Source organism: Hippocampus comes, unplaced genomic scaffold, assembly GCF_001891065.2.
Source record: "Hippocampus comes isolate QL1 unplaced genomic scaffold, H_comes_QL1_v1.1 scaffold116, whole genome shotgun sequence".
In the NCBI taxonomy this organism is placed as follows: Eukaryota; Metazoa; Chordata; class Actinopteri; order Syngnathiformes; family Syngnathidae; genus Hippocampus; species Hippocampus comes.
The window spans coordinates 849,337-874,882 of record NW_017805120.1 but is presented as its reverse complement, the minus strand read 5'-3'; the positions used below and the strand labels follow the sequence as shown (position 1 = coordinate 874,882).

At 46.6% G+C, this 25,546-nt stretch overlaps 1 protein-coding gene across 2 annotated transcripts in view; it reads right to left on the bottom strand.

Moving 5' to 3' along the window:
* The window catches only part of LOC109513409 (adenosine kinase-like), a 61,799-nt gene that overhangs the window by 20,833 nt on the left and 15,420 nt on the right, over window positions 1-25,546 (bottom strand). For both annotated transcript variants that reach the window (XM_019865890.1, XM_019865891.1), the window contains exons 5-6: window positions 13,340-13,512; window positions 12,354-12,462 (exon numbers count right to left, since the gene is read on the bottom strand). In XM_019865890.1, the coding sequence (XP_019721449.1) occupies window positions 12,354-12,462; window positions 13,340-13,512 (282 nt within the window). The remainder of the gene's footprint in view (window positions 1-12,353; window positions 12,463-13,339; window positions 13,513-25,546) is intronic.

Below are 25,546 nucleotides of genomic sequence, written 5' to 3'. Positions count from 1 at the left end.
GGGGGGGGGTGGGGGGCGAAGGGGGGGTTAGTAGGAGTGTATGTGACCACGTTTGACATGTCGTCAACTTTTTCACATCTTGGTTATTTGTACCTGACGGAGGAGCCATGGGAAAGAGGTGCTTCAAGTCAGGCCACATTCCCAACTGCATTCTCCACTGCAGTGGATTGCAAACATTTTACCACATTAAAAAAAAATAATAATAATTATATGTTGTCTAATATTAAAATACAGTAGCGTTGTGGGTTTGCGATTTTCTCAAAAATGAGTTTTGCTCCTATGACATAAATTACAGACCCTGTAATGTGACAAATTGAAAAAGTGTAGCTCCATCTCCTGCGCGCACGTGCCAAGCGGCCTCAAACGGGGGTGCGCAGCCGAGCCGGATGTAAATCACCACCGTAATGCACCAGCAGAGAGTCTCCTTGAACCGCCGCGATTTGATTATAAAAGAGGTTAAACAAACGTCATCATCAATCTGTCATGTTTTTAATAGGATGGGGCCATTTTGTGTCGAGCGGGCGACCACTTCAGGAGCGCTCCGTGTTAAATTGCCGCATCCCTTTCGACTCTTGTTGACCGTCGCACAACAGTCAGGGATTCAATCGCGACTGCCAACGTTCCGACAAAAGTTGCCGGGGCCACTTCCATCTTTCCACCAGACACTGCGAGAAGCCGACAATGATATTCATGCGAAATGGAAGCGCAAAAATGGAGCAGAACGCATCAACTAAAATTGTTGTTTATGTTTGCTTGCATTGGGCTGAGTGCCAACAGCTTTAATGAGGGCTGCGCTCAAAGATATTTTGGTGGGTGTGCGCGCGCCCAAATGCTCGCAACGGTATCAGATTGCAGCACGTAGAATACGATGAAGATGTGGTGACCTAATTCCAATGACTGCGACCACCTCTAGGGAGGATAATTATATTTTGGGGGGATTTTAACTCTTGATTATTGAATTAGTCGGCGCGTGAACGTGAATGCTCGACACACACACACACACACACACACACACACTTCCCATTTCAGTGGTGAGGCACCAACGCAGAACACGGTACAGTAAATGCTGCGGGATTTTGCTGCATGCTCGGAATGGGGAGAAAGCAGCACCGCCTAGTGGAAGCGAATAAAAATGTCAAACAAAAAGCAAAGGAGTTTAAAGTGAAACGTTAACGGGATTGCATTGGTTTGTGTAAAGAATGACTTTCACCCATCTAAACATGAAATGCAGCCTTAATAGTCTCTTGTTTATATTTCATCATCATCGTCAGTTGAGTAATACGGCCTTTTCGCGTCAATATTGTCCCCTCAACTGCACTCTGCTCAATAATTAATCGGAGCGCTGACGCCACACGGATCCGATATGAAACGACGATCACAGGCAAAGACTTTAAATATAAATACATTTCAAAAAACGGCAGATGCATTTTTCATGAGCCGCTGCCGAGTCCCTCGGCTAAGCTTCTCTTCCAGACACCAAAAAGGGCCACGCAGGGCCATGAATTGCATATTCACTCGCTCCGCCTACGTGCAAGCTCAACCCTTGGAACTCGGTTCAGTTCACCATGGGACGGCTTGCGATGGCAAAACCCGACCAAGCTTCCATTGACGAGTATACTTGTCAATTACGTTTTTCAACGGGGAAAGGGTGGGAGGAGCGTCTCACTCTGCTCCACGATACATGTTCAACTTTAACAAACAACTTTACTGATGCACAACCACCAGTAGATGGCACCAGTGCCCCATTTTAGGTACGAGATCAGCACAGTTTGTGAGTCCACTGGAAGAAAGAATGCTGGAGTTTGTTCCACTGCTGATTAGAAAAAAATCAGGAAAAGGCAGAATCAAACTTTTTGAGACTATTCTTTTGCTTGCCGTGGCTACAGCACGTTTTAGAAAGCCGTACTCTGATCAGACCCCCACCGTCAGCGCTTTCAATCCCTACATTTTAAGTGCGGTTCGCCGATTTAGTCGGTTTCCTCGCGCGGCGCACGCCAACTACCACCTGCCGCGTGTTTACTTGCCATGAAGCCTCCTCGCAGGGAGGAAACGCACACTCCGGTTACGTTGTCACATGTCGCTGTGACTCTGTTGGACATATTGTGTTTGAAGATGCAAAAATGTGTCGACCACATGCGAGCAACCACCCGGCGAGAGGCTGAGCCGACGCCCGCCTGCCGTTCCTCACGCCTCTTTAAATGGCTGCCCGTGATACTGCTGCTCAGTGCACACACGTTTGTTTTTGTTCACCAGGGATGCGGAATATTTTCAGCAGTTGAGCTAAAAACGGAAACAAGGGAGAGATGTTCAAACTGTTCTGGAAAATGAATCAGTGTACGTATCGCATAGTTTTTTTTGTGACCATGCCTGAAGAGCTCCCCGCCTTAAATCAACTCTGCTCATTTGAAATGAGCGGCAATTTTTTTTGGTCGTGTTTTTGTCTACTGCCGACGAGTTACGTTCATTTCAAATGGACTGCATACGAAAGGCGGAGGACTCGAGTCACATGACTTGACTCTTCAGACTTGCCTGCTGACTTTTGAGAATTTTTTTTTAACTTTTGTGCATTTTCGAGATATGCTTCATTTTTGTTTTCTTTTGAAAGGAGCTATTTTGGGTGTAGCGTGGCCACCAACCTCATGAAGAAAATAAGATTTGATTTTGTTTAAATTTTCTTCTCATATATGTGTCCATTCAAGTAAATAAGAGTATTTTTTTTTTTTTATCTGTTTGGTTTCATTTTCATTTAAAATTGTAGTGCTGTTGAAAAATTCCCTCGCGCTACCACCCCACCCCATTTTTCACAATTGTATTGTTAGTTTGTGTTCCAAACACACTCGTGTCTCTCGGAGAGGAAAAGGATTTCTTGATTCCTGGCATGCCAAGGAAAGGTCCTGTGAGGATTACATTGGCTAAGCTCTTATCACTCCAGGAAATTCAGTGAAAAGTGCTCCAAGTAGAAAATCAAGGGAAAGAGTTCTTCTTTTCAACTTTCTCCCCGCTCGTGGAGAAAACTTATTTCGTCTTAGCCACTTCACGCGGAAAATGTAAAGGCAGGTGATTTGGGCAGAGAGGGAGGAAGGCAGGGAGGACGGGGGTGCGCCGCTGTGGAACATCCGGGGGAAATGTTTCTTATTTGAATGGGACAGCGCCATGGCGACGGCTCTGAGAGGTTCCCGGGGCTTTTGTCCAGAGTACAAAGTGATTGGCACGTCTGAATGGAGAGAAAAAAAATGATATATTTGCTGTGATGAGCTGTTGGGACTGTCATAACTGCGAGATAATAATGATATACAGTACAGTACCGGCGTCAAATAGACTACCGACATGTGTGGGACAGATATTCACTCCTGTCAAGAACCGCATCGTTTTCTTTTTATTACATAGGATCCAAACAAGTGTAACATATCATTATCATAACTGAGTACATATCGCAACTGCGCTGTCGCAAATCTATTCTCTTGTGATACAGTACCAACACACAAGTGTCAATATATCATCTAGGAATGAGCTGCCCCATCTGTTCATCTAAGGAAAAAAAAAAAATCACACGTGGCACTCAAGCAGAAAGGTCTGCACACCCCCCGGTTTAAAAAAATGACTATAGGCAATTGTAAACATTTATCCCTGTCAACGCCGACTGACAGGGCCCGAATGAATCACAATTATCGTGTTTCCTGCATGGTAATTGAGCGGCGAGTTTGACGCTGAAGCGAGCGTGTCATCTGGCCTGCGGGGAAATGGCGGCCATTAGCCGCAGGACACCCCCTGATCGAGTATTGCGGCCGAGGGAAAAAGTAGCCAGCGCCTGGGCGAGCCCGATCAATAGGCTTTGATCTGGCGGAATGCAAATAGCAAGGGCGCTCGCTCGCTCGCTCATTCGGACGGCGGGATGATGCGACATTCTGGCGCCATTCAATATCATCATTAGTCTTCCCCCCCGTGTCAAATCGGCTCGATAAAAGGGCATTATTTCCGAAAGGAGAAGTGCTGCGTTAATCCGTTTATGTTGCTTTCAGCGGGATAGTCTCGCATCGCTAATATTAAAAGCGCAACGTGTCAAGAGCATGATGATTTGGCCTGATAGCACGCCGTCTACTGTATGGCAATAACTGCCAAAATGGGAGGGGGGTGGGGGGAAGTCAATTAAAATTGGATTTTTGTGAAAAAAAAAATGATGCTGATATTGGAAGGCAATATTGCTAAGCACCGTGAGATGGAAACATGAACGTGATCAATTACACAAGAAGCCGTATTCTTTCCATCGTTGGCATTTGGATGAAAATCTGCATCCTTCCGTCCACCGTCCTTAACTCAATCCCAAATGTACTCTTCCCGTAACAAATCCACCTTGGCAGGCGCCGTCACGTCAGCGGTGAGAGTGACAGGCGGACGGGACATCAAGCTCACTCCTCCTTTTCCTCCCGAGGTGAATAATGGGCATGTTGCAATGGATGCCTGCCAGCGTCCAAACAAGGCCGCAGTCTGTTGCTCATGATAAACAAACCAATTAGAGGGGAGGCGTGTTATTTCTCCAGCGCTGATGGGAAATAATCAATTGGCTCTTGTTTCGACCGGGGATGAAAAACTAATGTTGGAATTACAAGAGAGGAAGACGTGAATTGATTAATTAAAGCGAGGTGGCATGCTATGACTCAGAGGCCATGCATACAAAGCATTTTTTTTTTAAGTTCTCAAAGTTTATTGTGGTATCATCTGTCAAGTATACGAGGGACATGTTTGTAATTGGACAACATTTCGAGTTCACTTTTGAACGCAAAGCACGCTAAAACATTGTCCTCAAAGCAAAATTACAGATTTTGGGTCTCTAACTCATTCATTTTTCTAACAATTCATTTTTCCAAAACAGTCTAAAATGGTCGCTTCAAAGCAAAAAGGCAGACTTCCAGCGCGATTTCAGACAGTGTGTTCTTGAGATTTTTTTTTGTTGTTGTTGTGGCTCTACTCGTGGTTGCGCATACCAAATTTCATACGTCAAACTAGCTTCAGGGGCAGAATTTTTTAAATAGTTGTAGTTGGCATTAGAAACAAAGAAGCATTTTTGTTGTTGTTTTTGAGAGGGCCCTTTATGAAACCTAAAAATAAGAAGATACTGCATCATCATGTGTTGGCATCAATTGAGCATGTGGCTCACAGGTCTTGAATGAACTGAAACTGCCAACGATTATAGAAATAAATAGCAATGCCAAGTTAAGCACTAATAATTAATCCAGGCAAAAGCAAAGTTCCCCCCCCATTTTTTTTCCCTTTTTGGCCCCCCCTCGCTCGCAGGGATACATGCCCTTCTTGTATGCATGAGTCAGCTTACATCTTCTGACAATCAAGGGCCGGGGGGGGCTTTGTCAAAAGGGGGCCGATGTTATTGTTGTGATTGCCCGCCGCCGCCCCTCCCCACTGTGATTGCGCCACAGCATCTGCGACAAAGGCACGCACATGTGGAGCATCAAAAGGACTCGAGGTCTGCTTTTTATTTACCGCGGCCGACAGTCTTGTTTGGCGGGATGCGGTCATGATGTTCAAGCAGGCGGGCGCTAATCGCAATGTCCCGCGGACTTGCAGATGCTCTGGCAAACAATGCAAGAGCCCCCCCGCCGCCAATGCCCTCAAGGCTCTGGGCACCAGCATAACCAATGGCACTAGAGTACAGATTCCCGAAAGGAGGTTTTTTTTTTGTTTGTTTTTTTGAGCAAATAATACAAATCACCTCATTGGTCTGGATAAAATCGTTTAAAATCTTAGCCACATGCTTACTTTTATTTTGCTTTGTTTACGTTTGCTGTCCAGGTTGGCATTGCAAATGAGAATCTGTTTTCAATTACCTTACCTGGATATAAATAAATGCAAATAAAATACACAAGACTCCCAAATGTCGTGTTGCAAAGTGAAAGTACTTTCTACATTTTTGCGGTTTCACGCCTGTGAGTTTTGGAGTGTGGCAAAACCCTCAAATTAGCTTCGAAAGAATAACGACGACAAGACGCAAAACTTTCACAAGCGCCTTCGTACGGCAGGCTCGGGCCCTAATAAAAAGTAATAAAAAGAGCCAACGGGGCGACATATGAAAAATAGATTACAGGCAACTTGTTAGAATTGGGTAGCAGGGACCAAAAGGAAGCCAGCACAGAAGAAGAAGAAGTAGGTTAAGATGTTATTTCGTGTGTGGTTGGACATTTCGACACTTTCCAGACAGTCCAAATGTTGCATGACAAGAAGCTGTGAAGCCTCCCAAGCAGCAAGGAACAAACATCATCGGAAAACAATCTCTCAGTAGACACGCTTTACCATTTATTAAAGAGAGCAAAATGAGACTCGATGGCAGGGGGGGGGGGGGGGGGGGGGGGGGGGGCAACTTTTTTTTTCCCTCTCTTACGGGCAATTTAAAATTTTTTTGCATTTAATGACTGGGAGAATCACCGCAAAACTGCAAGAAACAATTTTGGCCAACTTTGCCTTTGACGTCGAACCAAGCAAAGGCCAAATACAGCAGCACGGCTTTTTGCAATCTATGTCGAAGTGCCGCAAGTGTCGGGTCAAGCCCATTTTATCGACAGAGCGCCAACACAACCGTTGTTAAAATGTAGACCCTCGACAGCAAATACCACACAGTTAACCAGTTTTCCCTGAATATTATTTCAACTCCTGGATTCATTATTCCATTTTGACAAGCAGTAGGTTTCAGGAAAAGGTGTCTCGATAGTTCCGCCCGGCAAAGGTTTGGCGAAATTGGAAATGCAAGCGTGTGTGTGTGCGCACGGCTCGAGTAGATCGGCAGTGTGTGTGAGAAAGGGGGGGAGGGGGGGAAGAAAAAAAAAAACACCCAAGGCGCTATATTTAGTCACATGGTGGCATGTGAGCAGTCTCCATGACAACAGAGCAAAAATGTCATCCTCCTCCACTCGAGATGCATTCAAAGACATCAGGGGAAAAAGGTTAAGAGTTACAGACGTCGGGTCAAACTTGACTGCCGTTAACAATGCAAAGTAATGGCCCGCCGGGGTAATGAGACGCTACGCGAAGCCGGCTGTAAACATTACGAGGCGATCGCTTCTCCTCGTCAATGAAAGGTATTGGCAGTTGAGTGTGGAGGGAGGCCAAACGGGCTGCGAGGCTCTCGTGACAAAACATAAACAGAAAGCGGGAGCGTTAAAAATAAGGAGAAGGAGGAAAAAAAAGGGGGCGGGGGGGGGGATAATCGCAAAGTTCAACATCTGTTAAGCACACGCTTTATGATCACGGTGACCGACATGCCACACGATTCAAGGACGGCGATTTAAAAAAACGTATCACGATTCGATTCGGTTCAGGGGGATTACGATTCTATTTGATATGGTAAGGCTGTAGATTTGGTCGAATAATACGCAACAACACGTCAAAGCTCCCCTTAGCCGAACCCAGAGTGAATGAAATTTGAAGAAATAACAAATCATCGGCAAACTCAAACTGGTTTATATCTGGTGTTGATCTCTCATAAGACGATTCAATCCCCATGCATGTGGTGCCACACGATTCAAGGATGCAACAATTTCAGAACCCATTTTCCAAATCAAATCAGTCTTAGTTGCACCCCCTCGAAGCCATGTTTAACTTACCGCCACGGTACCAACAAAAAAAAAATATGAATATGCTTCCGCAACATCCACATTTTTATGCCATCTTTTTTTCCTGAAAGAGCTGATCTATTTGCAAACCATATGACATTTGAGCCCAACGAACGTCGCGGTCCAACTGCATTCGCTGATATCGATTCCATCGAAGCTCAGGCGCCATCGTGAAAAAAAGGCGGCCCGGCACTCTAACTCGCCATCTTTTTGTGCCCAGGAGACGCGCACTCCTCAAACGGTGCCGAGTGAATCTTAATCAGACACTCAGCCCCGCTCAAGCAGGTTCCCCGCACTCCCTGGTGAGAGTATCAACACATGGCCATCAGGCATCCTTCGCCGCCGCAAAGTGGCTATTTATTTTCCCTCGCCTCGGTATTACTCGGCAAATAATTACTCAAGTCGATTCAATTAAAGCTCGCGCCGACGGTGGGCGGGCGGGAGCCCATTCTACGACGTAGTAAGACCGGCTGAAGCCGAGGAAAAGCGACGACGTGAGGGGAAAAGAAAAAAAAAACGGCATCAAGTCGACGCACCGCATCGGAGCAGATGCCTACGCAGTCATCTGGGGTGAAAAAGGACACCCAGGATGAAGCAAAAGTGTTGGAACGATGTCACACCATCATCTGAACAAGAGCCTGGAGGCCCGCCAGAGCCCCCCCGCCCCAAACATGAGCGGCCCTTTTGGCCAGGCGACGATCGCCCAAGATGCAGAGGATTAAAGCATTTCTCTCCCTGGTGGATCAAATTATGGCGCTGGCAACAACAGCAAAAGCCAACTTGTAAGTGCTTCCATACAGAAGTGATCAACCATATTGCTCAAGCAAACGCAGATGGCCGACTGGTCGTGCCACACTGATGCACCGTTGCTTGCGCGAAGAGTTGAGAATGAGATGAAAGACGCGGTCGTGTCGTCAAACGCGGCGCCACTTGTTCATGTTTCCTTTTGACTTGTGCGGTGATGATGATTGACTGCTGTGTTTTTCTCACTTCTTATGTTTGCCGGGGTGATGATGGACCACGATGGCATTTGCTCCTTTTTTTTTCCCTTTTTCGGTGGTGATGGACACCGATGGTATTTTCCTCGTTTCTTTGTTTTGCTGCGGTGGTGATGGACACTTACTTTTTTTTTTAAACGTTATTTTACTTCTGTGGTAAAAGACAGCAGGACGCCATTTTCTTGTTTTCGGGTTTTATTCCCGTGGTGCAGTTATGACATTTTTTTGTTTCTTAGTTTTAGTTCGGTGAAGACAGACATATGACATGTTTTCGTTCAACTTTATGATGATAGACAGGCGCAACAGTTTATTGTTTATTTGTTTTACTTGTCCGGCGTGGTACAATTACACCTTTGATGAGATACAAAGTAATTATCTCTGCTCTAACGGATATATGTCAATATCATTAAAACTAATATCAGCACAACGACAACAAACGTAAAAGCACAGTAGCAGAGTGCTTGTACTTTGTTACTGTAGCTAGCATGAGCTTGTGCTCCCTCATGCCTGAGGGGCCGCGCATCCCACCCCTGCTCCCCTACGCTATACTCCCGACAGCTCATTACCACTCAATTAGGCAGGTGTAGCCCAGCCGCGCACCCCTTCGCCACCCCCACCGATGACAACAACGCTCCCACGCGTGTGTTTAACATTGCCGGAAAAAGACAGACACTTGAACGCCTAAACGCCTCTTATTAGGCTTGATTGAAATTCCGTAATTGGCCACACATGCCGATTTAGCGCGATGCTGTCGTTGGGGATTCAGCAAGACATGCGTGCAGGCAATTAGGGAATTATATTATTGATGCAATTGGCAAAACTGAAGGGGGAGCTGACCATGCGGGCTTTGCCGGTTCGGGACCAAATGGAGACGGTCAGTGTCCGGTCAGTGTCCATCTTGATAGGAGTCGGAAAAAAAAAATAAGGTAACGGTATCATTTTCGCTTGCAACACAGTGTTAACACACAAGCGGCAAATGACTCACTCATCGGGGTGGGGAAATGTCAATGGGAATTTGCGCCAAACTGAATCATCTCGCTCGAAAATCGAATCCAACCTGGCGCTCGTCACTTGTTGCCGCCCCACCCAAAAATAAAAAATTTAACTTAAAAAAAAAAAAAAAAAGGATTGCAGAGATTGGCAACCCTCCGAGCAGCTTGCACAAACAAAAACACGTGAGGAATGTTGACCCTCGGGAGAGTCGATTTGAACGGGGATGAAACGATGTACAAATGTATTTAATAAGCCTGGCCACAAGTCCAACTTGGCATGTAAATGCGGCGGGGATTCAGTTTGGTGGGCAAGCGGCACTGTAACTGATCGCCTGCAAACAAAGCGGGGAGACTGCCAGTTTTTGCCCTCCCTCCCAACCACCACATTTTTTTTTCCTCCCACCCTTCCCATCCATGGCTGTATTTTAGCCTTGTGTTCCCCTCCCAACATGGAAGGACCAAAGTGTGTGATAGCATAGAGTGGCCCAGAGTGGCGAGGAAGAAGGAAGAGGCGGAAGGAAAAGCAATGCCGGAGACAAACAGCGGTGGCGAGGAAGCTCAAGGTCAGCGTGAGGACGCTGTCCTGAGTTCGGGCTGCACGTGGTTGCTAATCGTCCCCGTGGTTGCCCCTTGACTGGGTGGTTAGCGGGATGGGGTGGGGGTTATTATATGAACATTAGACGTGATGTCCGTATTTGACACGTATATCAAAGATGTTAGCGGTACAAACAATCCACAGCGTGGACGTCGAGATGAGTTTACCTTCCGACCTGACTTGAATTTTTCCAAGGGTTGAAAACAAAGCTTTTCTCACGTGGGCATTGTTGATGTTTTGCTGCTAGCGAGCGGTAGTTTAGCCGTTTTCTCTCTCTCTGGAGCCAGTTGGCAGAGGCCGGTGTCTCCTCCATCTCTCCTTGGCTTCTTTCAGACCATCTGCGCCCGCCGGTAATTAACGGGGCCTTTTTACAGCCAATTGTCCTACTCGTCTACCGCCCTCCCGCTTCATCATTTTCCCCTATGTGGCTGGAAGGTGGACGTTGTTTATTTATTTGTTTATTTTAAAATACATCTATATTTTATTTGTGCCTATGCATGGCAGGCAGATTAATTCAAAGTGGCAAGCTGAAGGAAGCATCCAACGAGTGGAGATCAAATTACAGGGCAAAGCGCTCAGCGGTAAGAAAAACAAGCTGGTGGTGATGCTGCAGAGTGGATAAAAGAAGAACATGGAAAAGAGGTGGGGGAGTGTTCACACTGGGGGGGATGAGGGGGTGAGTGGCATTGAGAGGAAGGACGGGAGGGAGGGAAGGAGGCTAACTGGGCCAGCATGAACACATCATCCCGAGCAATTAGAGTCACTCACACAATACATCAATACATCAGGCTCCCTGTCTGACGCTGACTGCACGGCTGGGACCAAATAGCAATAGCGTCATGTCTCGTATTGTTTCATCTTCCGCCACACTATCGATTTCATTCGTGTCCGGTAGGGGGGTGAGAGAAAACATCGATCCTGGATGGCGCTGTATCGTTTGAAATGTCTTCTATTGTGAAAACACAACATCGATATGCAAGCGTCACATGTCTAGCAGGGGTGGTAGAAAACAGCCACGCTGGGTCGCACCATATCGTTTTCTTTTCAGATACCGGATCAATACAGGTTTCCAAATGTCGATATGTCCGTCTGAGTGTCGTTTTTCTGTCGCAATACAGTTTCGACAAACGAGTGTCAAATCTCAACAGCGTGACAAAACTTTGGCATCATCTCCGTTTGTCTCCTGATGCCGTTTGGACACTCGCATAAAATGTGGATATTATGTCGGTCTGGAGTCAGTTACTGAGCTATTACCCCCCCCCCCCCCCAACCCTAAAAAAAAAAAAAAAAGCGTCCACCCCTCCCCATCCTCTCCCGCCTTTGATATTACTCTTTGTGCAATGCTTTGCCTAAGGAGCCACATTTCCTAGCAACAGCCTGCCACTGAGCATTTGGCAGCGCTTCAACATTCTCTCTCTTTGTGGGAAACGCCAGCGCTGCCTGCCTGCCTGCCTGCTCCCTTCGCTTCCGTCACCAGCCATGAGGATGATCCTTTGATCCAATCGCACCAATGTAGCAGCAGCTGGCACCGGCCGTCGATCATATAACAAATACAACACCAGTGCATGTGTCGTGATGATTTGTCGCATTTCGCGCGAGGAGTTGTTCAAACACCCATTTGTGGGCCCACTTCGCACCGCCCGCCCTGTCACCCACCCCCAATTCAAATCCCACAGAAGCTTAACTCCCCCCATCCCACCCGTGCACCATTTGGCTCGGATGCCAGTTGACAGAGATTGCGCCGCGCTTGCTAATGAGTCGTCCAGGCTAAAAGGAGGGAGGGCGCCTTCTTTTACAACATTGACAGACCATCTTTGATGTCGATATGAGGGTGGTCCTCGAGGAGGGCAACAAAATATCGCAATTGAGACGCGCCCAATTTCGAAGGCGAGTCAAATATCAATACGAGTGCTTGATATCGGCGAGACGAGGGAATCGGTATCGCTCTGAAATTTCTTTTGATGTATCAACGTTCCTTTGCCTTGAAAGCACATTCCGTTTGTTACTGGAGCAGCACCTGTTGCCTCGTGTCGCGGTTCTAAGGGATGAATGAAGGCAATACGCGGCAATAATGTGGAGGCAGGCGGTGAACGAAGCTGCTATTGTCTTACCCATGTGGACCGACATTTATGGCCAGGCTGACACTTACTGCGATGTAGTAGACCTTGGCTTTGGTGGCCAGCTCCCAGTTGCTGTCCAGGTCCAGGTGTTGCTCCTTCTTGTAGCATTGCGCTGCAGCCAGGTTGGCCACCAAGGACCTGGCGCACACGTCATAAGCATTGTACAAATCTGTCCCGGTGTGTTTGTGCTTCATTGCAACTAGAAAAAAAATGAAGAAACTGCTCGTTCAAGTGAAAATGGACACTGACATCAGTGCTGTATCATAGGTTTAAAAAAAATTACAAATATGGTCACAGTATCAATATTATAGTGACAATTTTCTTATTTGGACTCATGTATTGATACTATATTGCAATAGGAAACGATACGGATCCAATCCAATGCATCATGTCCATTTCTCACAAGTGGAAATTGTGTTTTTACGGCTAACGATAAGCTGCCAACACGGAAACGCATCAACGTGAGGGGGTGACGTGACGACAACTACAACAGAAAAAAGCAGCCCATCATGAACACTTGAGTTGTGAGTGCTGATGGTGGTGTTTAGTTGGGAGTGGCGGATATAAAGAGAGGCAGGTGGCATTGTGTTAACACGGGCCATTAGCTAGCAGCCCCTCCAAAGCGGCCTCTTTATGAGCGCCTATCAAAGTGCGAGTGCAACAATCAGAGCGACTTGATGAGAGAGCAGGTGCCACGGCACAAAGCGCTCGCTGCCTTTCAAAAGGGATCTCATTTAAGGGATCTCAATGAGGAAAGAGGAAATGACATGCAGGGTTGCAAAATTTCAGGAATGTGATTTTTAGGGCTCCTTACACGATTCGACGCAAACTGACGTGGAGGACGAGAGCAGCCAGCGATAAAAACGGTACATCACAACTTGCTCCAAGAATATCAAAGGGCTGGTTTACAAACTGTGCCATGAAAGGAAGCTCGTCCCTTGCCACCCGGACGTATTTTGTTCGCGTCTGTTCACCAAGTTAGCTGAGGCATCGGCTGTAGTTTGCGACAACTGACCGGTTGTCGCCGGTGATGCAGGCGGCGCAGGTGCCGGTGGGCTCCTCGCTCTGCTCGTAGTAGCGGGCGTCCACGTGCGCCTCCTCCGCCTTCTTCTTCAGGATCTCGCCGAAACGGTCGGTGCCGATGCAGCCGAAGAAGGTCGCCACCTTGTGGGGTTTCTGGATCATCCACTGGGGTGGGCACAAAAAAAAAATAAAAAATAAAAAAGTGTTCAAGGGCCATCGTGAACAAGACTGGAGTGTGCACGCAAAGGAGTTGCTGTCATTGGGGAGCCTCTGCCGTAATCGTAGGCTCATTTTATTCATACAAGTGGAATAACTCAAGGCCTCGTCCTCGCTTACACAAACACTGCCTCTCCTTGTACCTGAATACACTCCGTAAACATTTTTTTTTTTTACCCTCATGATGTGACGTTTTAGTCTCATTGGCATACGCTGAAGTCTTGCAAGAGAGTCTGAAGATATAAATGGAAGTCTTGCGGCATTTGCTCAAGTCTCGCCAGATTTGTTGCACAAATAATGCCCAGGTCTCACAAGATTTCTTTTCAAGTTTTCCCAACTGCACTGAAGTGTCACACAAAGATTTTCTGAAGTCTCCCGACATTTGATGAAGACTCGCAGAAATCGCTGAGGCTTCAACAATATCTGCTGGAGTCCCGCAAACTTCTTTTAAGTCTGCTAAAATGTGCTGAAGTCGCACAAAAGATTTGTTCTGTGTTGTTTTCAAACTCTTGTGATACCTGTTAGACTGAAATCTCAAAAGATTTCGTTGGGACAATGCTTGAAGCCTCACAAGATTTGTCAAAAGCTCGGGAAACGAAATGTTGAAGTGTCATGAAATTTGTATTGGGGCATTTCTTGGAGTCATACGCTATTTTGTGAGGTGACGATTATTTATTTATTTATTTTAAATCCTCAGAACTGTCAGTCCAGGCATTTTGTTATTCTTAGTATTTGTATTCTTTATTTTGAGGGCCGTGGTATTTTTTCCACTCCCAAATAAACAGTAAAGCTCCCGGATGACTCGTGTTTAAATGGAAAGACGGGGGCAGGTCGACAAGAGTGTCCTTTCCGCTGCTGCTTTCGTCGATCAGGCCGACCGCCATCCATCCACTCCCCCTCCCGGCTCCCCTCCGTAAACGTGCACGCGCAAATTGCCGGCGAAAGCCAACACAAGTGCACTCTTCTTCTTCTCCTTCTTCTTCCCGCTCTAACCTTCTTTGCTGCAGGCGCCTCGCGCTTGTCAAGGTCAGCGGCTCGGGTACACGTCAAGTCCAATCTGATTCTGCCGTCGCCGTGATGAGAGCCCAAGGTTAGGCTGTAAATAACGACATGTGCCGGCCACTCAGGTGGGAATGCATGACGGGCACCGAGCCCCCAGCCCGCCCCACCGACGTCCAGCCACCCCGTGTCCCTCTGATGACAGCGTGGTGAATCACAGCAGCGCCCTTCGTCTTCACCTCCTCCTCCTCCTCTTCCTCTCCCTCTATGACCCTCGGCTGTACTCTCACTGCCAACTCAGCTTGTCATTTTGCAGGGTCGTTAACAGGCACACATACACTGACATGCGCATGAGTACACGGTGCGCCCACGCAGAGAAGAAGCCTGACAAACACACACACACACGAAAAATTCAAAACACCTCTGCTTTTTGCCAGAGGCTGCCTTCCTACACTAATAAAAACAAAGCAGCAATAGATAAGAAGGAATTGTCTGCAAAGATACGTGTTCCATTTCTGCCCTGGGGAGAATCCGTCTCCATTCACAAATTACATGTGATAATGTCGCTTTTCAGCTTTCCAAAAGGGTTGGAAAATTACCGGTAATTTTCCGTGGGAAGTGAAGAAAGGGAATTTTTGGAAGTCTTCCAACCTGGAAACTTTCCACAGGGGAATGAAGTGGGGAGTCAAAGTCATTTCATGGAAAGGTTTCACATCCAACACTTGGTTTTGTCATCGGCAGACATCCATGCACAACAGATGCGATCGCCTCCTCGCACACGTGCATCACAACCAAGCTCCAGTTTGGTTTATTCCCAGGAATGCTCATCAATTCCGACAGAACTTTTCCCAACTTGAAAAACTCCTGTTATTCAACATACAAACGGACATGGGGTCCTGTTCGGTTGGGCAGATTTTTTTTTTCTGAGTAAATGGGCAACAGTTGGACCCACGGGTTAAACGTGCCTTTGTTCAACCAGTCACTCCACATCACTGCCACAGATAAATGAACTACCACATACCTGTAGTTAATCATTTTCAGATTAATTAGGTGAATTGTCTCATTTGCTGCACCGTTGCGCCGCAGCGTGGTGGTTGGGAATCACCGGCTTCAAGTGTAATGACAGGCAAGAGTGTCGCATGAGCGCTTAACTCAACCCCCAACATCCAAACGCCTTTTCAAGAACAATCTGCGTACTTCAGTTGACGCCGCCCGCGCAACGCTCGTCTCAGCTGTTGCTTGATTTAGACCGGCGCAGCCCGCCCGGATAATGAAGTCGCCTGCCTGCGCGTCGGCCCGTTCCCGCCTCGGGTGCCGCGCTATAATTGGGGTTGCGGCAAAGCGTGAATAGCCAGCGAGCAGTATCGGTTGACCTCCCTCTGTTCAAACGGCGATATCGCGGTATGATGCCGAGCGATTGTGTGCGGGGTGGAAGTGGGCATGCATTTTGGGGTTGATTCGAATTAGGGCTTGGAATCGATTCGTCGGGAACGAAACTCACTATACATACTTTGCGATATTTCCACTGGTGATGTGCTGTGAGATTTTTCTCAAATAAAATATGTGCCTTCGCTCAATAAACGTTGTGAAACACCGCTTTAAGCTATGAGATTACTTTTGTATGTAGATGATGCCATAATGGTCTCACTTTCAGTCCCCCCCTGGGGTCAATGTGTTCTTTGCCAGTTGTCGGAATTATTTCTGCACTATTAATGATGCAATTCCGATGTAACGACGCTCTCGCGGGGAGGCTGACAGAAGACTCACAAACAAAGCGTCGCCATCTGAAGGTGGTCCGGAAGAGACCGGGTGGGCGTCTCTCCAAGCTTCCTATCCTGTGGTTTGATGCTTCTAAAAAAAGAGCAGCTCGCGAGCTAACGGTGTGTACATTCATTACGGCAGCAATGTCCAAACGTCTACCGAAGGCCGGATTCAATATGTGCTCGGTCAACATATGCCAGCAGTTCAGCATCATGCGTTTTCTATCCCGCCTGTCCTCATTCGGCGGTGAGCTTTGATCTATGTACAGTATTTCAAGTCCCGGTGCTTCCGGTCTTGCTATTCATGGCTGCGACACCAGTCAGTGAAATTCTGCAAGCTTGCACTTTGGTGGCACCAGTGAAAGACTAGCCGGGCAGGCGGGAGTAGAATGATCAACACGATAATGAGCTGATGATCAGTCAAAGGCTTGGGTCGCTCTCACTCCCTCTCATTTCCTTTCAGATCAGTCTTGTCTGCAATCGGCACTCAAAGGGGGAATCCAGCCTGTGTCCCAGAGATCCTCATTGTATTCTGATTCGTGCCTGGCTGCTGGTTTGTGCTGACGCGCTGCCATCGTGGTGACGCAAATTTGCACTGAAGATCAATTCAGTCAAAGCGGTGTTGCTGCAATGGTGACAGGTGCTACAACAACAACAACAACCTGTCTTTTTCGATTATAAAATGTGAAATAAACTTCCAAACGTTTTTTTTTTTTTACCTTATGTTCAAGGATGCCAGGCTTCTTTTTGCATGAGTGTGCTGGATGGACGCTGGGGTTGTTTAGCAAACAAAAATGTGCATTTTGCAAGGGTTTTTGGATGTGCAAGGTTGCCAATTAGCGAATCACCTTTTTATTTAGTGACTGGGAGGGAATCATTTTGGTTTGTGGTTCCCGTTCAAATGAATAATACAGACAAAGTTATTCAGCAAACGTGAAAACGACTAACAGGCAGTCCTGAGATCCGACGGGTCGGGTGCACACCGGAAAATGCGTGGGAAGGGACCTCTGATATCGTCTGCACCTTGACTGAAAAGGCCACTGGGACATTTTACTTTGACAGGCAAGACATTCGGCTTTGGATAGTATTGGTCGTGCGGGTCCGGGTTTAATAAGAAGAAATAAATAAATAAATAAGTTCTCCTATCGAGTTACGGGCGTCTTGATGTCCTCTGCAGACTTTGACAGATGGAAATATCAACGAGGAGCTTCTCCGCTTACGCTTGTCTGCACAGGTAAGCAGAAAAAAAAAAGAGAAGGAGAAAAAAAAAAGCTCTTAGCTGCTGTCTGACCTTGAGATGGACGTCATTCAATCAGCCAGCTTTCTCTGCAGCCTATCATTGAACGAAGAGAGCGACTGAAAGGAGAGATTATTGAATGAAATAAACAGGGGACATTTTTAATCACGGACGTGCAAAAGTCATCCTGTCACATTGAAACACTGCATGAATTTTTGTGAGATTTACTTTGAAGCACATAGACATTTTGAGAGAAGATTGCCAAAAACGGGTGCAAGGATTTTTTTGCTCCAATGCTGAATACTTTACACTTTTCGTAAAAACACGCACATTATGATCAAACTTGTTTTTTTTTTTTTGTTTGTTTGTTTGTTTTTTTTTTGTTAAAAATGTGTCGAACGCTGCATTTTAAATAATGTTTCAAATCTGGACATTTTTTTGGACAATTTGATGGCTTGGCAAACAAAGTACTTGCCAAGTTTTCTTCCTGCAATTGTGTCGAGTTCCTGCGAGGTTCTCGAGCGGTGAGATGAAAGGCCAGTTTAACTCTCATCCATCCTCTCTCTTATCTATCCGGCAGGTCTTTTTGTATGTTTTCCTGACAGCTTACGGCGAGAGGCTAGAAGAGCGCCGGCGTGGCATCATGACGCGTCGGGAAAAAAAAAAGAAAACTTTGGATTTATCGCTCCGATAACCTTCTAGATTCCTTTTGGCTGGTGCCGGCGCGCCAGACAACGCCGCCGGAGCCATCCATCATTCAACCCCCACCTGCCCAATTCCCTCTTACCCCCCCACATGTGAGCCGCCAGTGATAAATTGGCCGATGCCCCGTCTCCCGTGAAAAATAAGGCGGTTCATAGCGAACCAAAAAGCGAACCATAAAGAAGGGAATCCGTATCATCACTTCAAGCAGATAATAAATAGCGAGATTACAAGAATGCATCGTAACTCTGCTCTCGTTAACGCGCCGCTGGACTCCGCCGGTAAATCACCGCGCTTGAGCAAAACAAATGGAGCGGAGTCTTTACATTTGCGTGAGGGCCGATCCATCGGTGGGTTAAACAAAGACAAATGTCATCTGGAAGACGGTGAACGGCAGCCAGAAACCGTCCGGTCGTAATTTGTAAATTGACGTACAAACTTCACCAGGTCCCACCTCTTGAAGCCACATTCATGTAACGCAGACAATCCGCATATTTTTATTTATCCACCTTTAATGTTTTGATCATTTTAAATCTCTTTGCTGTGGGTTTTTTTTTTTTCCCGCCTATTGCCGGTATGTCTGGAACGTGTCCCCCGCGAGTTAAACGGGGGTTCACTGCACACCGCTGTCAAGAGAAAAGGAAATGTAAAACCCTTTTCTGTTTTGTTTCCGACTTGTCCGCCAAGTTTGGTGAAAATCCATCGCGTGGTCAATGAAGACCTCCCTGGCAGAGAGTAACACAAGTGTGCCTGCTAACTTGTTGCTTTCCCCGTTCTTATTGCGAGCCACTTCTCACACTTGAGTCGCTTCCAGTCAACACAGTAATGCTATATCCTGCTCCAGGTGGACATTCTCAGGAGGGGGAACCGGCGTTTTGTTAAACCAGATGATGCGGGGAGGCCCTTCTGCTCCGAGTATCGCCGTCGGGTTTTTTTCCCCCCCTCGGCGGAAGGCTCTAAAGGCAAATTCAGACGGCGCTATAAATCAAAATATAGATTTTCAGCCGGCCGCACTTTCCCGGGAAGGGCTGCAATAACAATGTCATCCGATTCGGCCTGGTTGCCATTAATGCGCTTGGCCTGCGTCCACGCGGCCGATGCGGGCCCCCGCGTGTCGTATGTGTGTGTGTGCGTGTGTGTGTTTTACAAAAGCCGACAAGAGCGATGGAAATGTTACTGACCTATTTAACGCTTGGCATGTTAAGGCAAGAGGAGCGCATTTCCAAACACTCGCCGAAAAATGAGCTCTGTTCGCCAGATCATCACACCAGCCCAGCTTTGGATGCGGTGACTTTGTCGACGGCCAGAAGAAGACAATGCGCTCCAGTTTAATGGAACCTGAGTGACTAATGTGATTGCTATTTAGATTATGACTCCCCGCGCCAGGCCTTCCCCTTTGCCAGAAAGTGAATTTGATCTAATTCATGTGTGCTCTCCCATGAGAGCGAGCGCTGGAAAGTTGAAGGAGGGCGCACAGGATGAAGACTGCTCGACCCAGCTGCTCTTTTTCGTGACGGCAGACACACTTTGGGAACTTAAACTACAACAAGAGACCTCCTCCAACCCCACCACTGGCCCGAACCTTAATCCTAATCTCACCTCCAAATTACTGAACATTCTCTTAACCCAAACTAAAATCTTCAACCTGCACCGTACCCTGCAACCAAAAAAATCTAACTCGCTAGTGGTAGTCGAGCTCCCTTCAGTGGTACGCAAACCACTGCACAGTTAGTTTCAACTTTAGTACAATACTACGAATGGATTTTTTTTTTAAATTTAGGTACAACTGTAATTGTCACTTTTATTTGAAATATCTAATTATTAAAACACACAATGGCAGTTTTTTTTTTTTTTACACAAAAACAAAACACTTAACTAAGCTTACACTGGACTACCCTTAGAGGTCAACCCCAACTGAAATGTGACCTAAAGCCCTTACCCTAACCTCAACCCCTAAAAAAAAAAAAAAACACTTTGGCAAAGGTAAAAAGAATACAAATCAGATGTTTGTCTCACCGCCAATTATGGCAGCGAGAAACAGCAAGAGGCTGTTTTCAGTACGCAAATGGACCGTAAAGTGCACATTTTTTCATTATTTTCCTTCTTGCTGAGGCGCCTCCTGTTGGCTTTGGCAGCTGGACGGCGACTCGTTGGCCGACGCCGCACGGACCCGCAGCTCTTCAAGAGAAGAAGCGAGGTCACGCTGCTAGTGTTGCGGAAATCTCTCCGAAAAGGTCAATCAACGCCGGCGGGAGGAGCGCCACGGGAGTGGAGTACAACACCCAAAAAAATCCTCCGTGGGTGTAATTACGGCTCGAGAGTAACGGCCGCTCTCCAAACGGCGGTTAAGCGCTACAAGCGTGGCGCACTGTGTTCTCATTTCGCGGAAAATGCAGTAAGTCACGCAGCTGGGCTCAACTTGTGACTTTTATGATCACAAACGTGTATACAAAAATGAATAAAATGGGCGGGGGTGGTAATTCAGCCAAACTGACCTCTTCCTTTGTATTGTACTTATTTAAATTGGGAAAATAGCGCTCTCCAATATTGCATGTTTAAAAACTCACGGTAACAATTTATTGAATCCAATGTCAAGAATTCGCAGTGAGAGCGTAATATAGTCACACAGACACAAACAAAAAGAGTTTCAAAACTACGACTCGTGACTCAATATTAGCAATAGAACTTCCCATTCTTTGGAGAGGATGAAGAATATATGGCTGTGATGAGTGTCTTATTGTCTGTCTACGTCTCGATGCATGTATTCAACACTACCGATGCTAGTCGTTAGCCTACCTATGGTGGTTTGTATTGTGTGCTAGCATTAAGCTATCGTATCTCAAGCCACCACTGTGCATTGAAAATATTTAGAAAATAAAACAATTTTTTTTTAAACTTTGCGCTACTGACTTAGATTTTGTGCATCGCTATTTATTTTTCTGACTTTATTATTGTTATTTATTAGAATAGCACACCCCGCCTGATTGCAAAATCTCCAAGTCCGTCACGCAATGCAACAAAGCTAACTTATGCATTGTATGTGATTATCATTATTTCCTTTCACTTGCCCTTGACATGTAATAATAATCAATGCATTGGCTCGTATTGCCGCGCTTTCCCCGTCGGTCGCTGGAGACGAAGACGACGTTCTAATCGTGGACGACGGGGAAAAACGACCCCCGGAGCTTTTCTCGTCTTTCTCCGAGAGCCGTCATGCAAAATTGCAAACAGCTGCCAGCCGCGGCACTGCAGAAATGCCAAAGCAGCACTTTGTGACTGGCACGGGGAAGTTACACCCACTTTGCAATAACATGTTGAGCCGCGGCGGGCGGGCAGGCGGGGGAGGCCAGACGCCACGCACGCATCACATCACTCGAAAGAAGCAAAACACAAGTCAGGGAATACGCCGATTAATCGTCTGAGGTCGACATGACGCTGATTAATACTGATTACGTCGCGTATGGAGTAATGACATGCGTCAGTGTTTTTACAGCATCATATTTCATTCTGTTCATTCATTCACCACGTGACGTACTTTCATTCAGAGGATATCCCCCCCGTTTTCATTCAAGTGGGGCTGCCAATGTGAAAAAGTGTTCACTATCACGGCCATATCTGGTGTCAAAATATTGCTGTTGCACCATCTTGAGGCATGCTGCCATGTTGAAGTGAGGAGAGGAGCTTCATTTATTTCGGCCAATGATAAGCAACTTAAAGATCGGCGTGCTCGGCATCATTCACAGATTGTTTTTGTCCTCCAGATTCTTTGTCCAGATTTTAAACAATTATTTGCCGATTTAGAATCACATGCACAGTCAACTTTGGAGCTCAATAACAATACAATTTTGAGTGAGTTGATTTTCTTGCACTTAATGTTAGTTTGCGCTTCAGCAGTTCTGTGCCATCATTGAATTGTCATTTTTGTTCCCCAACGGACTCCGTTGCACTGGGGAGGGGAAAAAATACCCCCCCCCCAAAAAAAAATCTAAATAAAAAAAATGTTAAATAGCATTTTTGTTGTGCTCTGTCCCCTCCGTCATTTAGGTTGCCCATCCCTGAGTCAAGCCATATCTTTGTCTAATTGAAAAAAAGTGCATTACCGCTATCTATTTAATAACCTTTTTGAGTGGGTGGCAATTCATGGCGTTTTTGTGCTACTCCGGGAGCGGGATATTGTGCTGTAGTCATTCAGTCTCGTCAGCAATACACAAATACGGCTTTGAAATTTCAACATGTAGTAGAGAGTATTCCATCCACGCGCTTTTCTTTCAACTTCGCAGTCGAGTTTTAAACGGCTCCGTCTGTGAAAGGCAGCAGCGCTGCGAACCGCCCACTTTCCCGACTTCTAAACGTGTGCTATTTTCATATCGTAATAGTCGCCGTGACAAAATTCATTATGCTCAAAGGTCTGTTTGCGCTCCGAGTGTTCTGTTTGTGTACAGTACATTAGTGCCATATGGAGCCACGCGCGTGGAAATAGTCCACGCTGGCCGCAGATGGTGGGATGCAAACAAGAACGCAGATTTGTGTTTGGAAATCTAATGCTATCTAAAACGGATGTTTGCAAATGAGTACACAGAAACCTTTTGTCATGGCAAGTGTTGTAAAAGGAGTTTGGAATCAGATTTGGGGATCACATTTGGAAATACATTTCAGTCGTGCTGTACAAAGTATATTTAGCATTCGACAAGCATATTTAGGGCTTCAAGCGGTGTTTTTCAAACTTGAATGGGCCGAGGCACCTGTTTAACACGGGCAAAATTTGACAGCACACCGCCAAACAATCTCACGTATTTTAATCCTTCGATATTGCGAATGATTCGGGAGGTTCATAGTGAGGTGAGGTTCCTACGGCAACCTGGGATGGATTAATGGCATTTCAAATCAATACAAAAAAAAAAAAAATTGTCGATGATATAGAGAGGAATAAATCGACAATGTTATTCATGAAAAACAAGGATGAGCTGGATAAAAATAAAATAATTAATAATAATTTTGGATATCTGCGAATAGGTGACTTCGGATGTGTCACCGCGAGTATTGCCAGGGGGGTTTAAAGACGCAAGTCAAGGTATCAGTGTATGGATGTGTAGAGGCTCAGGCCTTGCCTTGAGATGGATGACGACATGTCTGTAATTGAGGCTTTTAAGTGCGGAGCGATTGGGCACCATGTTTGTTTCTGTGGTAACAGATCGAGCGGAGGAATGGCCTGCTGAACGCAACCCTCCCTCTGGCTCTTCCTCCACTCTGGATATTTTTCTCCCCCCTCTGTCTTTCCACTCTCCCGCCCACTCGGTGCTGAAGAGGCTGTCACGGCGCTTCGCCTTTTGTTGTGGAGAGGCGAGCACAACGTGTCCTAGTTAAAGCCAGCCAGCCAGCCAGCCAGCCGGCGAGCGTCCCATCTGCCCCGACGTAATTACACAATTACGCCGGCAGGATCCGTCATTAGTTCCTTTGTGGTGGCCAATTTTGCTGAACACAAAAGACGGTCTTCGGGTTTTGGTTTTCTTCCTTTCTCTAAGCCCCCGTTATCATCCTTTACGAGCAGGTATTGGTCGCGCGACAAGCCGGGGCGACGGCCAAGATTACCCCCCCTTGGCAATATCGACTCTTGCGTGCAGGTGGAGTAAATAAAGATCAGTGGGAGGGAATTTCAAGCTCCATCCCTGGCATGAAACCATCATTTGACACCTTAACGCTAGCTTCAAACCTGAATTTGAAAGGTTCACCCTTGCTTCAAGCCCGAGTTTGAACTTGTAACGTCAACAAATTTGAAACTGTTATAATTGGAAACCGTAATTCCAATTTGTAACCCTAAACATCAAAACAATCGAGGGTAACTGTTGGTTCACTTTGTGTATTAGCCTTTACAACAAGTGCTCTGATTAGCATCAGCATTTAATCAGACAGCCACTCAATCAGGCGGGAAGACGACAAAAGGCGCCGCCGAGGGTTTTTGGCTGCACAATTACTAAAAAGTCTCACAGTGCTAAATTCAAACTCTAATTATGACATATTATCTTAATTGCCGGGGAGATGCGAATCAACGCGAAAGACGCGCTGGGAACCGAATCAGCCGGGTTTGACATGAGAGGCTGTCATAATCCTAGCCGCCAGCGCAGGCGACAATTACACCCGACAGACACCCTAATTGTCGTGCGCTCGTTTGCTTTTATTGTGGCCAACAAAGCTTGCTGACAGCTCATCAGCAGGCGCTAATCCCGCAGGCTGTTGGACGTTGCAATACGAAATTCCCAACGTATTCGTCATATTGTGTCCACAACACTGGGAGATACGCACTCACATTGCATTCCAAACCCTAAACCTGCAATGGAACCCAAATTCGAAAGCCCTAAACCGAGATTGAAACCCTAATGTGTAACCCTAAACTTGGCTGAACACCCGAATGTAAAAATCCCAAAGCGGTCTTCAAACCTTCAACCTTATTTGAAAGAAAAGTGTCATGATTTAAAGCAAACATCAGCTCTCGCGTCCAATATTGGCAAACGTGCAATTTGCTTGCTAATTTTGGGAGAGTCTGTTGCCTCCCAACAGGGAACGATTCTCGTAATTGGTGGAGCTTCGCTTTGATAGAGCAGCTCCCATGTCTCCGGTGGTTCTCACAGCTGGCTAATTACATCATGTGGCGAAGATACAGACATTTGGGAAACATCAAGACAACAAGACATTGGAACTGCGTTTGCCGATCAACTTTTTGGCGTAAGTTCCTGACAAAAGGCGGCCTTCCCCAAGAACCATCAAGGTCCTTTTCGACCCCGGTAGTTATACATGACAACTACGATCGCTCCCATAAAAACAAATCGAACCCCGGAGTAGCCTTTTAGCCAGGCAGTATAAAGACATGACGCCTCCGATCAGTCCGGGGAAAGCAAACGCTGCTCGGGAAACACTTAAGTACTCTCAGGGGTGAATACTAACCTGATCCCAGGTATTGCGTTGAGGCCACGTTGAAGAATCTTGCTCAGTTATCAACGTCCTAGCGTTTCGGCGCCAGGTTGTTTAACGCGACCGGTGCGTGCCCCGGTGACCTCGCCATTAATGCGAGGGGGTGAGGGGGTGGTTTTAAAATGGAGTCCAAGAGCTAGGGGTGAAAGTGCTGTAACTTAATAGGCTTTGCTCACCGATCAAGAGACTGCGCCGTTTCCTGCGGCGGTTACAGGCCAAAGCACAAAAATAAACGTCGCTTGACTGAACACTCGTCGGCGTCAAACAGACCCGCCGCCGCCCCCCCTCGCTGCTATCAATGCAGACTCCTCGGCTCGCC